Source organism: Salmo salar, chromosome 11 (genome assembly GCF_965601325.2).
Source record: "Salmo salar chromosome 11, fSalSal1, whole genome shotgun sequence".
Lineage (NCBI taxonomy): Eukaryota > Metazoa > Chordata > Actinopteri > Salmoniformes > Salmonidae > Salmo > Salmo salar.
Window position 1 is genome coordinate 71643032 of NC_138301.1, and position 27711 is coordinate 71670742.

Consider the following 27711-nt stretch of genomic DNA (forward strand, 5'->3'; position numbering starts at 1 on the left):
ATAATAATAATAATAATAATAATAAACCATACTAGATCAGACTGGGACCTTTACCACATCAGATAATAATAATAAACCAGACTTGATCAGTCTGGGACCTTTACCACATCAGATAATAATAGTAATAAACCATACTAGATCAGTCTGGGACCTTTACCACATCAGATAATAATAAACCAGACTAGATCAGTCTGGGACCTTTACCACATCAGATAATAATAAACCAGACTAGATCAGTCTGGGACGTTTACCACATCAGATAATAATAATAAACCAAACTAGATCAATCTGGGACCTTTTCCACATCAGATAATAATAATAATAATAAACCATACTAGATCAGTCTGGGACCTTTACCACATCAGATAATAATAATAAACCAGACTAGATCAGTCTAGGACCTTTACCACATCAGATAATAATAATAATAAACCAGACTAGATCAGTCTGGGACCTTTACCACATCAGATAATAATAAACCAGACTAGATCAGTCTGGGACCTTTACCACATCAGATAATAATAAACCAGACTAGATCAGTCTGGGACCTTTACCTCATCAGATAATAATAATAAACCAGACTGGATCAATCTGGGACCTTTAACACATCAGATAATAATAATAATAAACCAGACTAGATCATTCTGGGACCTTTACCGCATCAGATAATAAAAAAAATAATAATAATAAACCAGACTAGATCAGTATGGGACCTTTACCACATCAGATAATAATAATAATAATAATAATAATAATAATAAAAATAAAAATAAACCAGAATAGATCAATCTGGGACCTTTACCACATCAGATAATAATAATAAACCAGACTAGATCAGTCTGGGACCTTTACCACATCAGATAATAATAAAACAGACTAGATCAGTCTGGGACCTTTACCACATCAGATAATAATAAACCAGACTAGATCAGTCTGGGACGTTTACCACATCAGATAATAATAATAAACCAAACTAGATCAATCTGGGACCTTTTCCACATCAGATAATAATAATAATAATAAACCATACTAGATCAGTCTGGGACCTTTACCACATCAGATAATAATAATAAACCAGACTAGATCAGTCTAGGACCTTTACCACATCAGATAATAATAATAATAAAACATACTAGATCAGTCTGGGACCTTTACCACATCAGATAATAATAATAAACCAGACTATATCAATCTGGGACCTTTACCACCTCAGATAATAATGATAATAAACCAGACTAGATCAATCTGGGACCTTTACCACATCAGATAATAATAAACCAGACTAGATCAGTCTGGGACCTTTTCCACATCAGAAAATAATAATAAACCAGACTAGATCAATCTGGGACCTTTACCACATCAGATAATAATAATAATAATAATAAACCATACTAGATCAGACTGGGACCTTTACCACATCAGATAATAATAATAAACCAGACTTGATCAGTCTGGGACCTTTACCACATCAGATAATAATAGTAATAAACCATACTAGATCAGTCTGGGACCTTTACCACATCAGATAATAATAAACCAGACTAGATCAGTCTGGGACCTTTACCACATCAGATAATAATAAACCAGACTAGATCAGTCTGGGACGTTTACCACATCAGATAATAATAATAAACCAAACTAGATCAATCTGGGACCTTTTCCACATCAGATAATAATAATAATAATAAACCATACTAGATCAGTCTGGGACCTTTACCACATCAGATAATAATAATAAACCAGACTAGATCAGTCTAGGACCTTTACCACATCAGATAATAATAATAATAAACCAGACTAGATCAGTCTGGGACCTTTACCACATCAGATAATAATAAACCAGACTAGATCAGTCTGGGACCTTTACCACATCAGATAATAATAAACCAGACTAGATCAGTCTGGGACCTTTACCTCATCAGATAATAATAATAAACCAGACTGGATCAATTTGGGACCTTTAACACATCAGATAATAATAATAATAAACCAGACTAGATCATTCTGGGACCTTTACCGCATCAGATAATAATAATAATAATAATAATAATAATAATAATAATAATAAAAATAAAAAATAAACCAGACTAGATCAATCTGGGACCTTTACCACATCAGATAATAATAATAAACCAGACTAGATAAATCTGGGACCTTTTCCACATCAGATAATAATAATAATAATAATAATAAACCATACTAGATCAGTCTGGGACCTTTAACACATCAGATAATAATAATAAACCAGACTAGATCAATCTGGGACCTTTACCACATCAGATAATAATAATAATAAACCAGACTAGATCAGTCTTGGACCTTTACCACATCAGATAATAATAATAATAATAATAATAAACCATACTAGATCAGTCTGGGACCTTTAACACATCAGATAATAATAATAAACCAGACTAGATCAATCTGGGACCTTTACCACATCAGATAATAATAATAATAAACCAGACTAGATCCATCTGGGACCTTTACCACATCAGATAATAATAATAAACCAGACTAGATCAGTCTGGGATCTTTACCACATCAGAAAATAATAATAAACCAGACTAGGTCAATCTGGGACCTTTACCACATCAGATAATAATAATAATAATAATAATAATAATAATAATAAACCATACTAGATCAGACTGGGACCTTTACCACATCAGATAATAATAATAAACCAGACTAGATCAGTCTGGGACCTTTACCACATCAGATAATAATAATAATAAACCATACTAGATCAGTCTGGGACCTTTACCACATAAGATAATAATAAACCAGACTAGATCAATTTGGGACCTTTACCACATCAGATAATAATGATAATAAACCAGACTAGATCAATCTGGGACCTTTACCACATCAGATAATAATAAACCAGACTAGATCAATCTGGGACCTTTACCACATCAGATAATAATAAACCAGACTAGATCAGTCTGGGACCTTTACCACATCAGATAATAATAATAAACCAGACTATATCAATCTGGGACCTTTACCACCTCAGATAATAATGATAATAAACCAGACTAGATCAATCTGGGACTTTTACCACATCAGATAATAATAAACCAGACTAGATCAGTCTGGGACCTTTTCCACATCAGATAATAATAATAATAATAATAATAATAATAATAAACCATACTAGATCAGACTGGGACCTTTACCACATCAGAAAATAATAATAAACCAGACTAGATCAATCTGGGACCTTTACCACATCAGATAATAATAATAATAATAATAATAAACCATACTAGATCAGACTGGGACCTTTACCACATCAGATAATAATAATAAACCAGACTTGATCAGTCTGGGACCTTTACCACATCAGATAATAATAGTAATAAACCATACTAGATCAGTCTGGGACCTTTACCACATCAGATAATAATAAACCAGACTAGATCAGTCTGGGACCTTTACCACATCAGATAATAATAAACCAGACTAGATCAGTCTGGGACGTTTACCACATCAGATAATAATAATAAACCAAACTAGATCAATCTGGGACCTTTTCCACATCAGATAATAATAATAATAATAAACCATACTAGATCAGTCTGGGACCTTTACCACATCAGATAATAATAATAAACCAGACTAGATCAGTCTAGGACCTTTACCACATCAGATAATAATAATAATAAACCAGACTAGATCAGTCTGGGACCTTTACCACATCAGATAATAATAAACCAGACTAGATCAGTCTGGGACCTTTACCACATCAGATAATAATAAACCAGACTAGATCAGTCTGGGACCTTTACCTCATCAGATAATAATAATAAACCAGACTGGATCAATCTGGGACCTTTAACACATCAGATAATAATAATAATAAACCAGACTAGATCATTCTGGGACCTTTACCGCATCAGATAATAAAAAAAAAAATAATAATAAACCAGACTAGATCAGTATGGGACCTTTACCACATCAGATAATAATAATAATAATAATAATAATAATAATAAAAATAAAAATAAACCAGACTAGATCAATCTGGGACCTTTACCACATCAGATAATAATAATAAACCAGACTAGATAAATCTGGGACCTTTTCCACATCAGATAATAATAATAATAATAATAAACCATACTAGATCAGTCTGGGACCTTTAACACATCAGATAATAATAATAAACCAGACTAGATCAATCTGGGACCTTTACCACATCAGATAATAATAATAATAAACCAGACTAGATCAGTCTGGGACCTTTACCACATCAGATAATAATAATAATAATAATAATAATAATAATAATACAAATAAACCAGACTAGATCCATCTGGGACCTTTACCACATCAGATAATAATAATAAACCAGACTAGATCAGTCTGGGATCTTTACCACATCAGAAAATAATAATAAACCAGACTAGATCAATCTGGGACCTTTACCACATCAGATAATAATAATAATAATAATAATAATAATAATAATAATAAACCATACTAGATCAGACTGGGACCTTTACCACATCAGATAATAATAATAAACCAGACTAGATCAGTCTGGGACCTTTACCACATCAGATAATAATAATAATAAACCATACTAGATCAGTCTGGGACCTTTACCACATAAGATAATAATAAACCAGACTAGATCAATTTGGGACCTTTACCACATCAGATAATAATGATAATAAACCAGACTAGATCAATCTGGGACCTTTACCACATCAGATAATAATAAACCAGACTAGATCAATCTGGGACCTTTACCACATCAGATAATAATAAACCAGATTAGATCAGTCTGGGACCTTTACCACATCAGATAATAATAATAAACCAGACTATATCAATCTGGGACCTTTACCACCTCAGATAATAATGATAATAAACCAGACTAGATCAATCTGGGACCTTTACCACATCAGATAATAATAAACCAGACTAGATCAGTCTGGGACCTTTTCCACATCAGAAAATAATAATAAACCAGACTAGATCAATCTGGGACCTTTACCACATCAGATAATAATAATAATAAACCATACTAGATCAGACTGGGACCTTTACCACATCAGATAATATTAATAAACCAGACTTGATCAGTCTGGGACCTTTACCACATCAGATAATAATAGTAATAAACCATACTAGATCAGTCTGGGACCTTTACCACATCAGATAATAATAAACCAGACTAGATCAGTCTGGGACCTTTACCACATCAGATAATAATAAACCAGACTAGATCAGTCTGGGATGTTTACCACATCAGATAATAATAATAAACCAAACTAGATCAATCTGGGAACTTTTCCACATCAGATAATAATAATAATAATAAACCATACTAGATCAGTCTGGGACCTTTACCACATCAGATAATAATAATAAACCATACTAGATCAGTCTAGGACCTTTACCACATCAGATAATAATAATAATAAACCAGACTAGATCAGTCTGGGACCTTTACCACATCCGATAATAATAAACCAGACTAGATCAGTCTGGGACCTTTACCACATCAGATAATAATACACCAGACTAGATCAGTCTGGGACCTTTACCTCATCAGATAATAATAATAAACCAGACTGGATCAATCTGGGACCTTTAACACATCAGATAATAATAATAATAAACCAGACTAGATCATTCTGGGACCTTTACCACATCAGATAATAATGAACCAGACTAGATCAGTCTGGGACGTTTACCACATCAGATAATAATAATAAACCAAACTAGATCAATCTGGGACCTTTTCCACATCAGATAATAATAATAATAATAAACCATACTAGATCAGTCTGGGACCTTTACCACATCAGATAATAATAATAAACCAGACTAGATCAGTCTAGGACATTTACCACATCAGATAATAATAATAATAAAACATACTAGATCAGTCTGGGACCTTTACCACATCAGATAATAATAATAAACCAGACTATATCAATCTGGGACCTTTACCACCTCAGATAATAATGATAATAAACCAGACTAGATCAATCTGGGACCTTTACCACATCAGATAATAATAAACCAGACTAGATCAGTCTGGGACCTTTTCCACATCAGAAAATAATAATAAACCAGACTAGATCAATCTGGGACCTTTACCACATCAGATAATAATAATAATAATAATAAACCATACTAGATCAGACTGGGACCTTTACCACATCAGATAATAATAATAAACCAGACTTGATCAGTCTGGGACCTTTACCAAATCAGATAATAATAGTAATAAACCATACTAGATCAGTCTGGGACCTTTACCACATCAGATAATAATAAACCAGACTAGATCAGTCTGGGACCTTTACCACATCAGATAATAATAAACCAGACTAGATCAGTCTGGGACGTTTACCACATCAGATAATAATAATAAACCAAACTAGATCAATCTGGGACCTTTTCCACATCAGATAATAATAATAATAATAAACCATACTAGATCAGTCTGGGACCTTTACCACATCAGATAATAATAATAAACCAGACTAGATCAGTCTAGGACCTTTACCACATCAGATAATAATAATAATAAACCAGACTAGATCAGTCTGGGACCTTTACCACATCAGATAATAATAATAATAATAATAATAATAATAATAATAATAATAATACAAATAAACCAGACTAGATCCATCTGGGACCTTTACCACATCAGATAATAATAATAAACCAGACTAGATCAGTCTGGGATCTTTACCACATCAGAAAATAATAATAAACCAGACTAGATCAATCTGGGACCTTTACCACATCAGATAATAATAATAATAATAATAATAATAATAATAATAAACCATACTAGATCAGACTGGGACCTTTACCACATCAGATAATAATAATAAACCAGACTAGATCAGTCTGGGACCTTTACCACATCAGATAATAATAATAATAAACCATACTAGATCAGTCTGGGACCTTTACCACATAAGATAATAATAAACCAGACTAGATCAATTTGGGACCTTTACCACATCAGATAATAATGATAATAAACCAGACTAGATCAATCTGGGACCTTTACCACATCAGATAATAATAAACCAGACTAGATCAATCTGGGACCTTTACCACATCAGATAATAATAAACCAGACTAGATCAGTCTGGGACCTTTACCACATCAGATAATAATAATAAACCAGACTATATCAATCTGGGACCTTTACCACCTCAGATAATAATGATAATAAACCAGACTAGATCAATCTGGGACCTTTACCACATCAGATAATAATAAACCAGACTAGATCAGTCTGGGACCTTTTCCACATCAGAAAATAATAATAAACCAGACTAGATCAATCTGGGACCTTTACCACATCAGATAATAATAATAATAAACCATACTAGATCAGACTGGGACCTTTACCACATCAGATAATATTAATAAACCAGACTTGATCAGTCTGGGACCTTTACCACATCAGATAATAATAGTAATAAACCATACTAGATCAGTCTGGGACCTTTACCACATCAGATAATAATAAACCAGACTAGATCAGTCTGGGACCTTTACCACATCAGATAATAATAAACCAGACTAGATCAGTCTGGGATGTTTACCACATCAGATAATAATAATAAACCAAACTAGATCAATCTGGGAACTTTTCCACATCAGATAATAATAATAATAATAAACCATACTAGATCAGTCTGGGACCTTTACCACATCAGATAATAATAATAAACCAGACTAGATCAGTCTAGGACCTTTACCACATCAGATAATAATAATAATAAACCAGACTAGATCAGTCTGGGACCTTTACCACATCCGATAATAATAAACCAGACTAGATCAGTCTGGGACCTTTACCACATCAGATAATAATAAACCAGACTAGATCAATCTGGGACCTTTTCCACATCAGATAATAATAATAATAATAAACCATACTAGATCAGTCTGGGACCTTTACCACATCAGATAATAATAATAAACCAGACTAGATCAGTCTAGGACATTTACCACATCAGATAATAATAATAATAAAACATACTAGATCAGTCTGGGACCTTTACCACATCAGATAATAATAAACCAGACTAGATCAGTCTGGGACCTTTTCCACATCAGAAAATAATAATAAACCAGACTAGATCAATCTGGGACCTTTACCACATCAGATAATAATAATAATAATAATAAACCATACTAGATCAGACTGGGACCTTTACCACATCAGATAATAATAATAAACCAGACTTGATCAGTCTGGGACCTTTACCACATCAGATAATAATAGTAATAAACCATACTAGATCAGTCTGGGACCTTTACCACATCAGATAATAATAAACCAGACTAGATCAGTCTGGGACCTTTACCACATCAGATAATAATAAACCAGACTAGATCAGTCTGGGACGTTTACCACATCAGATAATAATAATAAACCAAACTAGATCAATCTGGGACCTTTTCCACATCAGATAATAATAATAATAATAAACCATACTAGATCAGTCTGGGACCTTTACCACATCAGATAATAATAATAAACCAGACTAGATCAGTCTAGGACCTTTACCACATCAGATAATAATAATAATAAACCAGACTAGATCAGTCTGGGACCTTTACCACATCAGATAATAATAAACCAGACTAGATCAGTCTGGGACCTTTACCACATCAGATAATAATAAACCAGACTATATCAGTCTGGGACCTTTACCTCATCAGATAATAATAATAAACCAGACTGGATCAATCTGGGACCTTTAACACATCAGATAATAATAATAATAAACCAGACTAGATCATTCTGGGACCTTTACCGCATCAGATAATAATAATAATAATAATAATAAACCAGACTAGATCAGTATGGGACCTTTACCACATCAGATAATAATAATAATAATAATAATAAAAATAAAAATAAACCAGACTAGATCAATCTGGGACCTTTACCACATCAGATAATAATAATAAACCAGACTAGATAAATCTGGGACCTTTTCCACATCAGATAATAATAATAATAATAATAAACCATACTAGATCAGTCTGGGACCTTTAACACATCAGATAATAATAATAAACCAGACTAGATCAATCTGGGACCTTTACCACATCAGATAATAATAATAATAAACCAGACTAGATCAGTCTGGGACGTTTACCACATCAGATAATAATAATAATAATAATAATAATAATAATAATAATAATAATACAAATAAACCAGACTAGATCCATCTGGGACCTTTACCACATCAGATAATAATAATAAACCAGACTAGATCAGTCTGGGATCTTTACCACATCAGAAAATAATAATAAACCAGACTAGATCAATTTGGGACCTTTACCACATCAGATAATAATGATAATAAACCAGACTAGATCAATCTGGGACCTTTACCACATCAGATAATAATAAACCAGACTAGATCAATCTGGGACCTTTACCACATCAGATAATAATAAACCAGACTAGATCAGTCTGGGACCTTTACCACATCAGATAATAATAATAAACCAGACTATATCAATCTGGGACCTTTACCACCTCAGATAATAATGATAATAAACCAGACTAGATCAATCTGGGACCTTTACCACATCAGATAATAATAAACCAGACTAGATCAGTCTGGGACCTTTTCCACATCAGAAAATAATAATAAACCAGACTAGATCAATCTGGGACCTTTACCACATCAGATAATAATAATAATAATAATAAACCATACTAGATCAGACTGGGACCTTTACCACATCAGATAATAATAATAAACCAGACTTGATCAGTCTGGGACCTTTACCACATCAGATAATAATAGTAATAAACCATACTAGATCAGTCTGGGACCTTTACCACATCAGATAATAATAAACCAGACTAGATCAGTCTGGGACCTTTACCACATCAGATAATAATAAACCAGACTAGATCAGTCTGGGACGTTTACCACATCAGATAATAATAATAAACCAAACTAGATCAATCTGGGACCTTTTCCACATCAGATAATAATAATAATAATAAACCATACTAGATCAGTCTGGGACCTTTACCACATCAGATAATAATAATAAACCAGACTAGATCAGTCTAGGACCTTTACCACATCAGATAATAATAATAATAAACCAGACTAGATCAGTCTGGGACCTTTACCACATCAGATAATAATAAACCAGACTAGATCAGTCTGGGACCTTTACCACATCAGATAATAATAAACCAGACTAGATCAGTCTGGGACCTTTACCTCATCAGATAATAATAATAAACCAGACTGGATCAATCTGGGACCTTTAACACATCAGATAATAATAATAATAAACCAGACTAGATCATTCTGGGACCTTTACCGCATCAGATAATAATAATAATAATAATAATAAACCAGACTAGATCAGTATGGGACCTTTACCACATCAGATAATAATAATAATAATAATAATAAAAATAAAAATAAACCAGACTAGATCAATCTGGGACCTTTACCACATCAGATAATAATAATAAACCAGACTAGATAAATCTGGGACCTTTTCCACATCAGATAATAATAATAATAATAATAAACCATACTAGATCAGTCTGGGACCTTTAACACATCAGATAATAATAATAAACCAGACTAGATCAATCTGGGACCTTTACCACATCAGATAATAATAATAATAAACCAGACTAGATCAGTCTGGGACCTTTACCACATCAGATAATAATAATAATAATAATAATAATAATAATAATACAAATAAACCAGACTAGATCCATCTGGGACCTTTACCACATCAGATAATAATAATAAACCAGACTAGATCAGTCTGGGATCTTTACCACATCAGAAAATAATAATAAACCAGACTAGATCAATCTGGGACCTTTACCACATCAGATAATAATAATAATAATAATAATAATAATAATAATAATAAACCATACTAGATCAGACTGGGACCTTTACCACATCAGATAATAATAATAAACCAGACTAGATCAGTCTGGGACCTTTACCACATCAGATAATAATAATAATAAACCATACTAGATCAGTCTGGGACCTTTACCACATCAGATAATAATAATAAACCAGACTAGATCAGTCTGGGACCTTTACCACATCAGATAATAATAAACCAGACTAGATCAGTCTGGGATGTTTACCACATCAGATAATAATAATAAACCAAACTAGATCAATCTGGGACCTTTTCCACATCAGATAATAATAATAATAATAAACCATACTAGATCAGTCTGGGACCTTTACCACATCAGATAATAATAATAATAATAATAATAAACCAGACTAGATCAGTATGGGACCTTTACCACATCAGATAATAATAATAATAATAATAATAATAATAATAATAATAAACCAGACTAGATCAATCTGGGACCTTTACCACATCAGATAATAATAAACCAGAGTAGATCAGTCTGGGACCTTTACCACATCAGATAATAATAATAATAATAAACCAGACTAGATCTGTATGGGAACTTTACCACATCAGATAATAATATTAATAATAATAATAAAAATAAACCAGACTAGATCAATCTGGGACCTTTACCACATCAGATAATAATGATAATAAACCAGACTAGATCAATCTGGGACCTTTACCACATCAGATAATAATAAACCAGAATAGATCAGTCTGGGACCTTTACCACATCAGATAATAATAATAAACCAGACTAGATCAGTCTGAGACCTTTACCACATCAGATAATAATAATAATAAACCAGACTAGATCAGTCTGGGACCTTTACGACATCAGATAATAATAAACCAGACTAGATCAGTCTGGGACCTTTACCACATCATATAATAATAAACCAGACTAGATCATTCTGGGACCTTTACCGCATCAGATAATAATAATAATAATAATAATAAACCAGACTAGATCAGTATGGGACCTTTACCACATCATATAATAATAAACCAGACTAGATCAGTCTGGGACCTTTACCACATCAAATAATAATAAACCAGACTAGATCAGTCTGGGACCTTTACCTCATCAGATAATAATAATAAACCAGACTGGATCAATCTGGGACCTTTAACACATCAGATAATAATAATAATAATAAACCAGACTAGATCATTCTGGGACCTTTACCACATCAGATAATAATAATAATAATAATAATAATAAACCAGACTAGATCAGTATGGGACCTTTACCACATCAGATAATAATAATAATAATAATAATAATAATAATAATAATAAACCAGACTAGATCAATCTGGGACCTTTACCAAAAACATGTATCCCAATTGTCTGTTTGACATATCTTTGGAGGTCAATTAAAAACCATTGTGTTGCTCTTCAGTTATAAAATACTACAAATGATGTATGACATTGCATTCTTGTTCCATTCATGTTTATGGTCTCGCTTGTTACAAGTACATAAGCTACTCAAGTGATGAACATTAATCATCCTGGCACCTGGTTACTGAGTGACTGAAGAATGTTAGAAAGCTGTTTACGGGTCAGTACCTCTCAATAGAACTACTGCATCATTCTGTAGTTTACACCGTGAGGCTCTCAGGAAACCAGGGTCGGTACCTCTCAATAGAACTACTGCTTCATTCTGTAGTTTACACCGTGAGGCTCTCAGGAAACCAGGGTCGGTACCTCTCAATATAACTACTGCATCATTCTGTAGTTTACACCGTGAGGCTCTCAGGAAACCAGGGTCGGTACCTCTCAATAGAACTACTGCTTCATTCTGTAGTTTACACCGTGAGGCTCTCAGGAAACCAGGGTCGGTACCTCTCAATAGAACTATTGAATTTTCCAGTGATATGTAGATTAATTATCACATTTTCCCTTTTTTGTCGCTTGTGTGCGTCATTTTGACTCTGCAGATGATTCTGTAAAAAATAAGACCCCGAGCCCTTTGGGGATCTGTGCTTGTCTTACAAACCCCGCTCTAGCTCCTTCCCCGTTAACCACACAGACAAATGGTTGGTATCTACGGACGCAGAAGAAAGACACCATGTTAAAAGGGGTTAAAAGTCCTAAATTACGCCGACTCATTGAGTTAACTACTCACTAACTCACATTACGCTGTGTTTATAAACACTGTCATAGGCCAGTCACTCATTGGGTTAACTACTCACTAACTCACACTACGCTGTGTTTATAAACAGGCCAGTCACTCATTGATTGAGTGGTGACACAGGACATATTTATTTCATAAAAATAATATATATAAAACAATAACACAAAATGCAATAATGGAAATAAACAGACGACTACATAAACTTATTGTAGACAGGGGTATTACATGTCAAAACAAAATGTACACATTAAGAGACGTGGATTAGTGGTAAAACTTTCACATTAAGATACGTGGATGAGTGGTAAAACTTTCACATTAAGAGACGTGGATGAGTGGTAAAACTTTCACATTAAGAGACGTGGCTGAGTGATAAAACATTCACATTAAGAGACGTGGATGAGTGGTAAAACATTCACATTAAGAGATGTGGATGAGTGGTAAAACATTCACATTAAAACCTCTTACATCTAGATGTTCCGCTAGCGGAACGCCTCACCAATATCCAATGATAGGGCGTGGCGCGAATTACAAACTACTGAAAAATCCCAAAACTTCAATTTTTCAAACATATGACTATTTTACACCATTTTAAAGACAAGACTCTCCTTTATCTAACCACATTGTCCGATTTCAAAAAGGCTTTACAACGAAAGCAAAACATTAGATTATGTCAGGAGAGTACACAGCCAGAAATAATCGGACACCCATTTTTCAAGCTAGCATATAATGTCACAAAAACCAAAACCACAGCTAAATGCAGCACTAACCTTTGATGATCTTCATCAGATGACACTCCTAGGACATTATATTATACAATACATGCATGTTTTGTTCAATCAAGTTCATATTTATATAAAAAAACAGCTTTTTACATTAGCATGTGACGTTCAGAACTAGTATACCCACCAAAGACTTCCGGTGAATTTACTAAATTACTCACGATAAACGTTGACAAAATACATAACAATTATTTTAAGAATTATAGATACAGACCTCCTTTATGCAATCGCGGTGTCCGATTTTAAAATAGCTTTTCGGTGAAAGCACATTTTGCAATATTCTGAGTAGATAGCCCGGCCATCACAGGCTAGCTATTTTGACACCCACCAAGTTTGGCACTCACCAAACTCAGATTTACTATAAGAAAAATCGGATTACCTTTGCTGTTCTTCGTCAGAATGCACTCCCAGGACTTCTACTTCAACTTCAATGTTGTTTTGGTTCTAAATAATCCATAGTTATATCCAAATAGCAGCGTTTTGTTCTTGCGTTCAAGACACTATCCGAAGGGTGACGCGCCAGCGCATATCGTGACAAAAAAATTCAAAATATTCCATTACCGTACTTCGAAGCATGTCAAACGCTGTTTAAAATCAATTTTTAGGCGATTTTTCTCGTAAAATAGCGATAATATTCCGACCGGGAGACGTTGTTTTCGTTCAAAGACTGAAAGAAGAAAATGGTGTCTTCATGTGCATGCGCGCACCCGTGTCATTGTTCTCAGATCAACCACTTTCCAAATGCGCTACTGTTTTTCGGCCAGGGACTGCAGAGTCATCATTCCCCATTCTGGCGCCTTCTGAGAGCCTATGGGAGCCTTAGAATATGTCACATTACAGCAGAGATCCTCTATTTTCCATAAAGAGGCTACAGAAGGCCAAGAAATGGTCAGAGAGGGCACTTCCTGTATGGAATCTTCTCAGGTTTTGGCCTGCCATATGAGTTCTGTTATACTCACAGACACCATTCAAACAGTTTTAGAAACTTTAGGGTGTTTTCTATCCAAATCAAACAATTATATGCATATTCTAGTTTCTGGGCAGGAGTAATAACCAGATTAAATCGGGTACGTTTTTTATCCGGCCGTGAAAATACTGCCCCCTATCCTAAACAGGTTAAGAGACGTGAATGAGTGGTAAAACATTCACATTAAGAGACGTGGATGAGTGGTAAAACATTCACATTAAGAGACGTGGATGAGTGGTAAAACATTCACATTAAGAGACATGGATGAGTGGTAAAACATTCACATTAAGAGACGTGGATGAGTGGTAAAACATTCACATTAAGAGACGTGGATGAGTGGTAAAACATTCACATTAAGAGACGTGGATGAGTGGTAAAACATTCGAAGCTTCCCAACAGGAGACGAGGGTTTAATCGCTGGTTCTACCACCTGTATCACCCTCTCAGGAAGTTGTCATGACCACTTCCTGTCTCTCTCTCTACAGGTGGGCCTTTTGAGTGGGATCTGTATGATCGTAGGAACAATGATCGGCTCCGGCATCTTCGTCTCCCCTAAGACAGTGCTGCTGGAAACGGGAGCCGTAGGACCATGTCTGTGTGTCTGGGCCGCCTGCGGGGTGCTGGCTACACTGGGTGAGGACACAGACAGACAGACAGACAGACAGACAGACAGACAGACAGACAGACAGACAGACAGACAGACAGACAGACAGACAGACAGACAGACAGACAGACAGACAGACAGACAGACAGACAGACAGACAGACAGACAGACAGACAGACAGACAGACAGACAGACAGACAGACAGACATTACCTGACCTGACCTGTCCTGGGTAATCTCTAACCAGACGCTAAATGACACTATAAACTGAGATAGATTAACTGACAAACCCTGTCCTGGGTAATCTCTAATCAATCTCCTAAATCAGGAATGACCAAAGAGCTGAGGCTCCATGTGAGAAGGGCCCCATGTGAGAAGGGCCCCATGTCAGAAGGGCTCCATGTGAGAAGAGCACCATGTGAGAAGGGCCCCATGTGAGAAGGAGTCCATGTGAGAAGGAGTCCATGTGAGAAGGGCTCCATGTGAGAAGGGCCCCGTGTGAGAAGGGCCCCGTGTGAGAAGGGCCCCGTGTGAGAAGGGCCCCGTATGAGAAGGGCCCCGTGTGAGAAGGGCCCCTTGTGAGAAGGCCCCCGTGTGAGAAGGACTGGGGTTGCATCCCAGATAGCACCCTAATACTATGGGCCTTGTCCTACTACCCCATAGGGCTCTGGTCTAAAGTAGGGCACTATATTGGGAATAGGGTTCCATTTTGGAGGTATCCTGACTGTGAGAAGGATTGTGTCAGTGTGTTCAGGAACATGGACATAATGCACCTAACATGAACCCTGCTGAGTTATTTAGAAGCTATGAGGGAATTCCTCTCCCAACATGAACCCTGCTGATTTATTAAGAGGCTAGGAGGGAATTCCTCTCCCAACATGAACCCTGCTGATTTATTAAGAGGCTAGGAGGGAATTCCTCTCCCAACATGAACCCTGCTGATTTATTAAGAGGCTAGGAGGGAATTCCTCTCCCAACATGAACCCTGCTGATTTATTAAGAGGCTAGGAGGGAATTCCTCTCCTAACATGAACCCTGCTCATTTATTAAGAGGCTAGGAGGGAAATCCTCTCCCAACATGAACCCTGCTGATTTATTAAGAGGCTAGGAGGGAATTCCTCTCCTAACATGAACCCTGCTCATTTATTAAGAGGCTAGGAGGGAAAATCCTCTCCCAACATGAACCCTGCTAATTTATTAAGAGGCTAGGAGGGAATTCCTCTCCCAACATGAACTCTCCTGACTTATGATGAGTCTAGGAGGGAAGGCCTCTCCCAACATAAACCCTGCTGATTTATTAAGAGGCTAGGAGGTATTTCCTCTCCCAACATGAACCCTGCTGATTTATTAAGAGACTAGGAGGGAATTCCTCTCCCAACATGAACCCTGCTGATTTATTAAGAGGCTAGGAGGGAATTCCTCTCCCAACATGAACCCTGCTGAGTTGTTAAGAGGCTAGGAGGGAATTCCTCTCCTAACATGAACCCTGCTCATTTATTAAGAGGCTAGGAGGGAATTCCTCTCCCAACATGAACCCTGCTGATTTATTAAGAGGCTAGGAGGGAATTCCTCTCCTAACATGAACCATGCTCATTTATTAAGAGGCTAGGAGGGAAAATCCTCTCCCAACATGAACCCTGCTGATTTATTAAGAGGCTAGGAGGGAATTCCTCTCCCAACATGAACTCTCCTGACTTATGATGAGTCTAGGAGGGAATTCCTCTCCCAACATGAACCCTGCTGATTTATTAAGAGGCTAGGAGGTATTTCCTCTCCCAACATGAACCCTGCTGATTTATTAAGAGACTAGGAGGGAATACCTCTCCCAACATGAACCCTGCTGATTTATTAAGAGGCTAGGAGGGAATTCCTCTCCCAACATGAACCCTGCTGATTTATTAAGAGGCTAGGAGGGAATTCCTCTCCCAACATGAACCCTGCTGAGTTATTAAGAGGCTAGGAGGGAATTCCTCTCCTAACATGAACCCTGCTCATTTATTAAGAGGCTACGAGGGAATTCCTCTCCCAACATGAACCCTGCTGATTTATTAAGAGGCTAGGAGGGAATTCCTCTCCTAACATGAACCCTGCTCATTTATTAAGAGGCTAGGAGGGAAAATCCTCTCCCAACATGAACCCTGCTGATTTATTAAGAGGCTAGGAGGGAATTCCTCTCCCAACATGAACTCTCCTGACTTATGATGAGTCTAGGAGGGAATTCCTCTCCCAACATGAACCCTGCTGATTTATTAAGAGGCTAGGAGGTATTTCCTCTCCCAACATGAACCCTGCTGATTTATTAAGAGGCTAGGAGGGAATTCCTCTCCTAACATGAACCCTGCTCATTTATTAAGAGGCTAGGAGGGAAAATCCTCTCCCAACATGAACCCTGCTGATTTATTAAGAGGCTAGGAGGGAATTCCTCTCCCAACATGAACTCTCCTGACTTATGATGAGTCTAGGAGGGAATTCCTCTCCCAACATGAACCCTGCTGATTTATTAAGAGGCTAGGAGGGAATTCCTCTCCCAACATGAACCCTGCTGATTTATTAAGAGGCTAGGAGGGAATTCCTCTCCTAACATGAACCCTGCTCATTTATTAAGAGGCTAGGAGGGAAAATCCTCTCCCAACATGAACCCTGCTGATTTATTAAGAGGCTAGGAGGGAATTCCTCTCCCAACATGAACTCTCCTGACTTATGATGAGTCTAGGAGGGAATTCCTCTCCCAACATGAACCCTGCTGATTTATTAAGAGGCTAGGAGGTATTTCCTCTCCCAACATGAACCCTGCTGATTTATTAAGAGACTAGGAGGGAATACCTCTCCCAACATGAACCCTGCTGATTTATTAAGAGGCTAGGAGGGAATTCCTCTCCCAACATGAACCCTGCTCATTTATTAAGAGGCTAGGAGGGAAATCCTCTCCCAACATGAACCCTGCTGATTTATTAAGAGGCTAGGAGGGAATTCCTCTCCCAACATGAACCCTGCTGATTTATTAAGAGGCTAGGCGGGAATTCCTCTCCCAACATGAACCCTGCTGATTTATTAAGAGGCTAGGAGGGAATTCCTCTCCCAGTCTGGTTCAGCTAATCTCAGTAGCCAGAAACAAATTTCTGACCAGCTACTGGTTAACGTCTGTCACTAGTGCAGGGCTCTGACCAGCTACTGGTTAACGTCTGTCACTAGTGCAGGGCTCTGACCAGCTACTGGTTAACGTCTGTCACTAGTGCAGGGCTGTTATGCCCAGTGTCCACAGGTTTTCACTCTTTCGATGCACTTGATTGATCAATTAAGGTTGTCAATTAGTTAGGAACTCCCCTCACCTGGTTGTCTCGGTCTTAATTGATTAGTTAGGAACTCACCTGGTTGACTCGGTCTTAACTGATTAGTTAGGAACTCACCTGGTTGTCTAGGTCTTAATTGATTAGTTAGGAACTCACCTGGTTGTCTAGGTCTTAATTGATTAGTTACGAACTCCCCTCACCTGGTTGTCTAGGTCTTAATTGATTAATTAGGAACTCACCTGGTTGTCTAGGTCTTAATTGATTAGTTAGGAACTCACCTGGTTGTCTAGGTCTTAATTGATTAGGTAAGATCTCACCTGGTAGTCTAGGTCTTAATTGACTAGTTAGGAACTCACCTGGTTGTCTAGGTCTTGATTAGTTAAGAACTCACCTGGTTGTCTAGGTCTTAATTGATTCGTTAGGAACTCACCTGGTTGTCTAGGTCTTAATTGATTCGTTAGGAACTTACCTGGTTGTCTTGGTCTTAATTGGACAAATTGAAAGGAAATCCCCCTGAAACAGCAGTAGGACAAGTGTCAACAAACTGTCTGCCTCTGAGCCTGTCTGTCTGCCTGCAGGGGCGCAGTGCTACGCGGAGCTGGGCACCATGATCACTAAGTCTGGAGGGGAATACGTGTATCTGATGGAAGCCTATGGGTCAGTGATGGCCTACCTCTACTCATGGAGCACCATCATGGTCCTACAGCCCTCCGCCTTCGCCATCATCGCCCTAAGCTTCGCAGAGTACACCTCCACACCGTTCTACCCAGGATGCACTCCTCCCATTGTGGTCACCAAGTGCCTGGCTGTAGTGTGCGTATGTGAGTGTGAATTCTTCTTGAATTATGGAAAATCCTAATAGAAAACAATTGGCATGCACTTCCTGAATGGACTGAATTAAAACCAGGGCTCTTTCTACATTTTCTTTCCTTGCATCGCATTGGAGAAGATCCAAGGTCCCACCCCTCTGATACCTTTTGAGAAGAGAGGATGCCTGGGATCGAGTAAAGATCAATTTATAAAAAGCCATGACTTGACCCCCACTGTTCTCTTCCTGCCTTGTGTTCTTCTCCTCCTCCTCTTCCCCTTTTCTCCTCCTCTTCCCCATCTCCTCCTCTTCCCCTTTTCTCCTCCTCTTCCCCATCTCCTCCTCCTCCTTTTCTTCCTCCCGCCTCCTCCCACCTCCTGCTCCTCTAGTATCCTAGGATACCATCAACTGTTGTTGTTCACTTGAGCAAGGCTCTTAACCCCTAAACTGCTCACCAGGCTCTTAACCCCTAAACTGCTCACCAGGCTCTTAACCCCTAAACTGCTCACCAGGCTCTTAACCCCTAAACTGCTCACCAGGCTCTTAACCCCTAAACTGCTCACCAGGCTCTTAACCCCTAAACTGCTCACCAGGCTCTTAACCCCTAAACTATTCACCAGACTCTTAACCCCTAAACTGCTCACCAGGCTCTTAACCCCTAAACTGCTCACCAGGCTCTTAACCCCTAAACTATTCACCAGACTCTTAACCCCTAAATTGCTCACCAGGCTCTTAACCCCTAAACTGCTCACCAGGCTCTTAACCCCTAAACTGCTCACCAGGCTCTTAACCCCTAAACTGCTCACCAGGCTATTTACCCCTAAACTGCTCACCAGGCTCTTAACCCCCTAAACTGCTCACCAGGCTCTTAACCTCTAAACTGCTCACCAGGCTCTTCACCCCTAAACTGCTCACCAGGCTCTACACCCCTAAACTGCTCACCAGGCTCTTAACCCCTAAACTGCTCACCAGGCTCTTAACCCCTAAACTATTCACCAGACTCTTAACCCCTAAATTGCTCACCAGGCTCTTAACCCCTAAACTGCTCACCAGGCTCTTAACCCCTAAACTGCTCACCAGGCTCTTAACCCCTAAACTGCTCACCAGGCTTTTAACCCCTAAACTGCTCACCAGGCTCTTCACCCCTAAACTGCTCACCAGGCTCTACACCCCTAAACTGCTCACCAGGCTCTACACCCCTAAACTGCTCACCAGGCTCTACACCCCTAAACTGCTCACCAGGCTCTTAACCCCTAAACTGCTCACCAGGCTCTTAACCCCTAAACTATTCACCAGACTCTTAACCCCTAAATTGCTCACCAGGCTCTTAACCCCTAAACTGCCCACCAGGCTCTTAACCCCTAAACTGCTCACCAGGCTCAACCCTTAAACTGCTCACCAGGCTCTACACCAGTAGCTACCCACTGTTCCAGCCTCATACACACGTGTGTGTGTGTGTGTGTGTGTGTGTGTGTGTGTGTGTGTGTGTGTGTGTGTGTGTGTGTGTGTGTGTGTGTGTGTGTGTGTGTGTGTGTGTGTCGGAGGGGTTGACTACAGCAGAGGACCAACTTCTGTCTCGTATGGATTAATAAAATATTCTTCCTCCCCTTCCTCTTCCTCCAGTTCTGATAGTGTCGGTGAACTGTCTCAGTGTGAAGCTAGCCAGCTATGTCCAGAACTTCTTCACTGCAGCCAAGCTTCTCATCATCCTGGTCATCGTAGTGGCGGGAATCGTCCTCTTGGCACAAGGGTGGCACTTTACAAATTCTGTCTGTCTGCCAAATGGCACCCTATTCCCTTTATATAGTGCACTACTTAAGACCAGAGCCCTATGGCACCCTATTCCCTATATAGTGGACTACTTTAGACCAGAGCCCTATGGCACCCTATTCCCTATATAGTGCACTACTTTAGACCAGAGCCCTATGGCACCCTATTCCCTATATAGTGCAGTACTTTAGACCAGAGCCCTATGGCCTGCATCAGAAGTAGTACACAATAAAGGGAATAGGGTAAACCACTACATAAGGAATATGGTAGACCACTAAATAGGGAATAGGATAGAACACTATAGAACAGGCTACTGGTCTGTTGAAAGGAGACCGGTCCCACCGGGCTACTGGTCTGTAGACAGGAGACCGGTCCCACCGGGCTACTGGTCTGTAGACAGGAGACCGGTCCCACCGGGCTACTGGTCTGTAGACAGGAGACCGGTTCCACCGGGCTACTGGGCTGTAGACAGGAGACCGGTCCCACCGGGCTACTGGTCTGTAGACAGGAAACCGGTCCCACCGGGCTACTGGTCTGTAGACAGGAGACCGGTGCCACCGGGCTACTGGTCTGTAGACAGGAGACCGGTCCCACAGGGCTACTGGTCTGTAGACAGGAGACCGGTCCCACCGGGCTACTGGTCTGTAGACAGAAGACTGGTTCCACCAGGTTAAATATAGAAGTGCTACTTTATAAAAACTAAAACATTACATGTGTATAATCCTCTGTTCATACAGTGTCTTCAGAAAGTATTCAAACCCCTTGACTTATTCCACGTTTTCTTGTTACAGCCTAAATTCAAAATTGATTGAATATACTATATATATTTTTTTATCTACACACAATAACCCATAATGACAAATTGAAACACTCTGTCCAGTGTCTGTGTTCTTTTGCCCATCTTAATCTTTTCTTTTTATTGGCCAGTTTGAGATATGGCTTTTTCTTTGCAACTCTGCCTAGAAGGCCAAGCATCCCCGAGTCGCCTCTTCACTGTTGACGTTGAGACTGGTGTTTTGCGGGTACTATTTAATGAAGCTGCCAGTTGAGGACTTGTGTTTCTCAAACTAGACACTCTAATGTACTTGTCCTCTTGCTCAGTTGTGCACCGGGGCCTCCCACTCCTCTTTCTATTCTGGTTAGAGACATTTTGTGCTGTTCTGTGAAGGGAGTAGTACACAGCGTTGTACAAGATCTTCAGTTTCTTGGCAATTTCTCGCATGGAATAGCCTTCATTTCTCAGAACAAGAATAGACTGACGAGTTTCAGAAGAAAGTGCTTTGTTTCTGGCCATTTTGAGCCTGTAATCGAACCCACAAATGCTGATGCTCCAGATACTCAACTAGTCTAAAGAAGGCCAGTTTTATTGCTTCTTTAATCAGAACAACAGTTTTCAGCTGTGCTAACATAATTGTAAAAGGGTTTTCTAATGATGAATTAGCCTTTTAAAATGATAAACTTGGATTAGCTAACACAACGTGCCATTGGAACACAGGAGTGATGGTTGCTGATAATGGGCCTCTGTACGCCTATGTAGATATTCCATTAAAAATCTGCCGTTTCCAGCTACAATAGTCATTTACAACATTAACAATGTCTACACTGTATTTCTGATCAATTTGATGTTATTTTAATGGACAAAAAAAATTGCTTTTCTTTCAAAAACAAGGACATTTCTAAGTGACCCCAAACTTTTGAACAGTAGTGTATATATTGTCACTTTTGTGTTCAGGAAACACTGAGAATCTGTCCAACCCATTTGAAGGAGCCTCAACCTCTTTTGGATCCATTGGACTGGCGTTTTACAACGGGCTCTGGGCCTACGATGGGTGGTAAGACTACACCTGCATCCCAAATGGAACCCTACTTCCTATATAGGTCGCTACTTTTGACCAGGGCCCGTAGCGCTCTAGTCAGGGGGCCCGTGGTGCTCTAGTCAGGGCCCGTAGCGCTCTATTCAAGGGGTTTTCGTAGTGATCTAGTCACGGGGGCCCATAGTGCTCTAGTCAGGGCTGCCCGTAGCGCTCTAGTCAGGGGGGCCCGTAGCGCTCTAGTCAGGGGGGGCCCGTGGTGCTCTAGTCAGGGGGGCCCATAGCGCTCTAGTCAGGGGGGCCCGTAGCGCTCTAGTCAGGGGGGCCCGTGGCGCTCTAGTCAGGGGGGCCCGTAGCGCTCTAGTCAGGGGGGCCCGTGGCGCTCTAGTCAGGGGGGCCCGTAGCGCTCTAGTCAGTGGGGCCCGTGGCGCTCTAGTCAGGGGGGCCCGTAGCGCTCTAGTCAGGGGGGCCCGTGGCGCTCTAGTCAGGGCCTATAGCGCTCTAGTCAGGGGGGCCCGTAGCGCTCTAGTCAGGGGGGCCCGTAGTGCTCTAGTCAGGGGGGCCCGTAGCGCTCTAGTCAGGGCCTATAGCGCTCTAGTCAGGGCCCATAGCTCTCTAGTCAGGGCCCATAGCGCTCTAGTCTAAAGTAGTCCACTAAGTAGGGGATCAGGTACCATTGGGGATGCATCCTATCTCTCTGTTCTTATCACTTCCTCAATAAAACAGTTTTATGGTTTTGAGATTTCTGTTTTGAATGTCAACACAACCTGTTTAAACGTGGTTCTGTAAACACGTGTTGTCTCTCAGGAATCAGCTGAACTTTATAACAGAGGAGCTGAGAAACCCAAACAGGTGAGTGTACATACAGCGACATTTACGGTGCGTCCAAAATGGAGCCCTGTTCCCCGACGGGCCCTGGTCAACAGTAGTGCACTATGTAAGGAACAGGGTGCCCATTTGGTACGCACAAACAGTTATATGACCTTCAGCACGTTCAAGCAAGTTAATGTTTCCCAACAGTTTACTAAACTAGTGATTTTAGGAACCACAGAGTTACAGGAAGTCAACACAAAGACAACAGGAGCACTGCCTGAGCTATTCCTGTACCATTTAAACATCATCAAATCACCTGGGCTATAATCAGCTTAGTCTAACAAACCTAACCAGAACATAAACAACTTAGTCCAATCAACATGGCTAAATATCATGTGGCTGTCCATGGTACTGGTGTGTGTGTGTGTGTGTGTGTGTGTGTGTGTGTGTGGTGCGTGCGTGCGTGCGTGCGTGCGTGCGTGCGTGCGTGCGTGCGTGCGTGCGTGCGTGTGTTGACTCACCCTATTTGTAGACTAGTTGAACACCAGTACCATTCTCCTCTCTTTCATGTTTTCAACACGGGTCTACGACTCTGTCAGAGAGAAGTACACGCTTTTAGTTTTTAGACTAGGCTACCTGGCTAAAATACATACTAGACTAGCTTCCTCGCTGGGCAACAATGAACCAGCTAAGTTATTTAGCTAGTTAACGTGAGCCTACTATATCTAGGCTACATATTGAACATCAATCGTCTCAGGCCAGTGGCACAACGTGTGAATTTATGGCTAGATCAGAATCGCTGTTATAATCATTGGCTGTACAGAGAATTAAGGAAAAACCACAAGTCCAAATCTCCGTGTCCATCCGTCCACGGCTTATAGGAAAGGGACGATTTTGGCATGCTAGCTACTGCATCAACACAAGCAGACCAGAAACAGGCAAGTTTTTCTGACAATGATGACGTTTTTGCCTAGGATGTGATTTGATTGGTGTGAAGCCAAATCCAAAGTGGCCTCCCTTGGGGGTGGGTTTACTGCACCAGGACTATCCACAGTTGAGCTCATCTCAATGCTGATTGGCTAATTATTTTATTTAAAAACAATATCAAAGGTAGGTCAAATGCTCGCTGGCATCAATCAATCAAATGCTACGGCGGCAACATGTCATACTCATTTTGGCCAGACAGCATCAGATACATCTGCTACACATACTGAGACAGAGGGGCGCTGTTTCCGTCGCTAATATGATTTCTCTGATGATCATTGATTCAGACACTTGAGGTTCTGAGAATGTTTGATTCAGCCACTTGAGAATTGATTCAGCCACTTGAGAATTGATTCAGCCACTTCAATTGATTCAGCCACTTGAGAATTGATTCAGCCACTTCAATTGATTCAGCCACTTGAGAATTGATTCAACCACTTCAATTGATTCAGCCACTTGGGAATTGATTCAGCCACTTCAATTGATTCAGTCACTTGATAATTGATTCAGCCACTTCAATTGATTCAGCCACTTCAATTGATTCAGCCACTTGAGAATTGAAGGAAAATGAAGAAAACACAGAGACAAAATATAAATTGTTTAATGGTTATATTTGTTTTATTGTTCTGATTTTGGGGGGGGGAAGCCTGGCTTCTCTTGGCATTCACACGCCATGAATACGCGCCACTGCCTTTACTGGTAGGACGACAACAAGAGATTTCTCAACTCTGTCTCTGTCTCCATCTGTGTGCTACATGATCCTCTAACACTGGTGTCTGTGTAACATGTGTTGGTTGTAGTCTCTCTATCTCACACTAACACTCTGTCTCTCTCTCTCTATCTCACACTAACTCTCTCTCTCTCTCTCTCTCTCTCTCTCTCTCTCTCACACTAACACTCTCTCTCTCTATCTCACACTAACACTCTCTCTCTCTATCTCACACTAACACTCTGTCTCTCTGTGTCTCTCTCTCTCTCTCTAACAGAAACCTTCCTCTGGCCATTATCATTGGTATTCCCTTGGTGTCTGTAGTCTCTCTAGTCTCTCTATCTCACACTAACTCTCTCTCTCTCACACACTAACACTAACTCTCTCTCTCTCTCTCTCTCTCTCTCTCACACTAACACTAACACTAACTCTCTTTCTCTCGCTCTCTCTCTCTCACACTAACACTAACACTAACTCTCTCTCTCTCTCTCACACTAACACTAACACTAACTCTCTCTCTCTCTCACACTAACACTAACACTAACTCTCTCTCTCACACTAACACTAACTCTCTCTCACACTAACACTAACACTAACTCTCTCTCTCACACTAACACTAATACTAACACTAACTCTCTCTATATATATATCACACTAACACTCTGTCTCTCTGTGTCTCTCTCTCTCTCTCTCTCTAACAGAAACATTCCTCTGGCCATTATCATTGGTATTCCCTTGGTGTCTGTAGTCTCTCTCTCTCTCTCTCTCTCTCTCACACACACACACACACACACAGAAACCTTCCCCTGGCCATTATCATTGGTATTCCCCTGGTGACTATGTGCTGGTCAACATTGCCTACTTCAGCGCCATGACCCCTACGGAACTACTGCAGTCTCCCGCTGTTGCTGTAGTAAGAGGGTCGTCATGGAGACGGAGAGGGACGGAGACAGAGGAAGCCATTGGTTTGGCTCATATCATATCTCCCTTAGCAAGAACAAGATGCATTCTTTTCAACAACAAACAATTACATTTTATTTATTGTATCCCCCCGTGTCCTCGGAGGGACTTGTTTGTGCCCCTTAGACTTTTGGTGACAGAGTGCTGTACCCCCTGTCGTGGGTAGTCCCTGTGTTTGTCGTCTTCTCCACCTTCGGAGCTGCCAATGGGAGCTGCTTCACAGCCGGCAGGTAAAAGGACAACTTCAGGAAGATATTTTTTCCTAATCAAATTTAAAATCAAACAAATGTATTTTATAAAGCCCTTTTTTATAAATCAGCAGTTGTCACAAAGTGTTAAGACATATTGCCAATATTATGTTAAACTAACATGTTTGGGCCCTGTCCCACCTTAGGCTGACCTATGTGGCAGGAAGAGAGGGTCATGGTAAAGATCTTGTCCTATATCAGTCTGAAGCACCTCACTCCTTCCCCTGCCCTCATCTTCAATGTAAGTCTGAGATATTACATGATGTCTCTATGTTGATCTCCTCACCTCAACTCTACCCAGCTCATTGTACTCTAACTCAACTCTACCCAGCTCATTGTACTCTAACTCAGCTCTACCCAGCTCATTGTACTTTAACTCAACTCTACCCAGCTCATTGTACTCTAACTCAACTCTACCCAGCTCATTGTACTCTAACTCAACTCTACCCAGCTCATTGTACTCTAACTCAACTCTACCCAGCTCATTGCACTCTAACTCAGCTCTACCCAGCTCATTGTACTCTAACTCAGCTCTACCCAGCTCATTGTACTCTAACTCAGCTCTACCCAGCTCATTGTACTCTAACTCAACTCTACCCAGCTCATTGTACTCTAACTCAACTCTACCCAGCTCATTGTACTCTAACTCAGCTCTACCCAGCTCATTGTACTCTAACTCAACTCTACCCAGCTCATTGTACTCTAACTCAACTCAGTCTACTCTAATAGCCCAATATGACCATGACATGACTGAATGTTGAGTCCTGTGTGTGTTAGTAAGGATATTAAAGTTTTATGTTTTTTAGATTCGTTTTTATTTCTATTAGTTTAAAGATTTTTACGTGAAATTCAGTTTAGTTTGTTTTCAGATCCACC

General features: G+C 39.5%; 1 protein-coding gene across 1 annotated transcript in view; it reads left to right on the forward strand.

Annotated features, from left to right (window-relative positions):
* The first annotated feature begins 12496 nt into the window (after positions 1–12496).
* The window catches only part of LOC106562753 (b(0,+)-type amino acid transporter 1-like), a 63047-nt gene continuing 47832 nt past the window's right edge, over positions 12497–27711 (forward strand). The window contains exons 1-6 of the mRNA XM_082957555.1: positions 12497–12517; positions 15325–15472; positions 19311–19553; positions 21164–21325; positions 23043–23142; positions 23929–23973. Of these exons, the coding sequence (XP_082813681.1) occupies positions 12497–12517; positions 15325–15472; positions 19311–19553; positions 21164–21325; positions 23043–23142; positions 23929–23973 (719 nt within the window). The remainder of the gene's footprint in view (positions 12518–15324; positions 15473–19310; positions 19554–21163; positions 21326–23042; positions 23143–23928; positions 23974–27711) is intronic.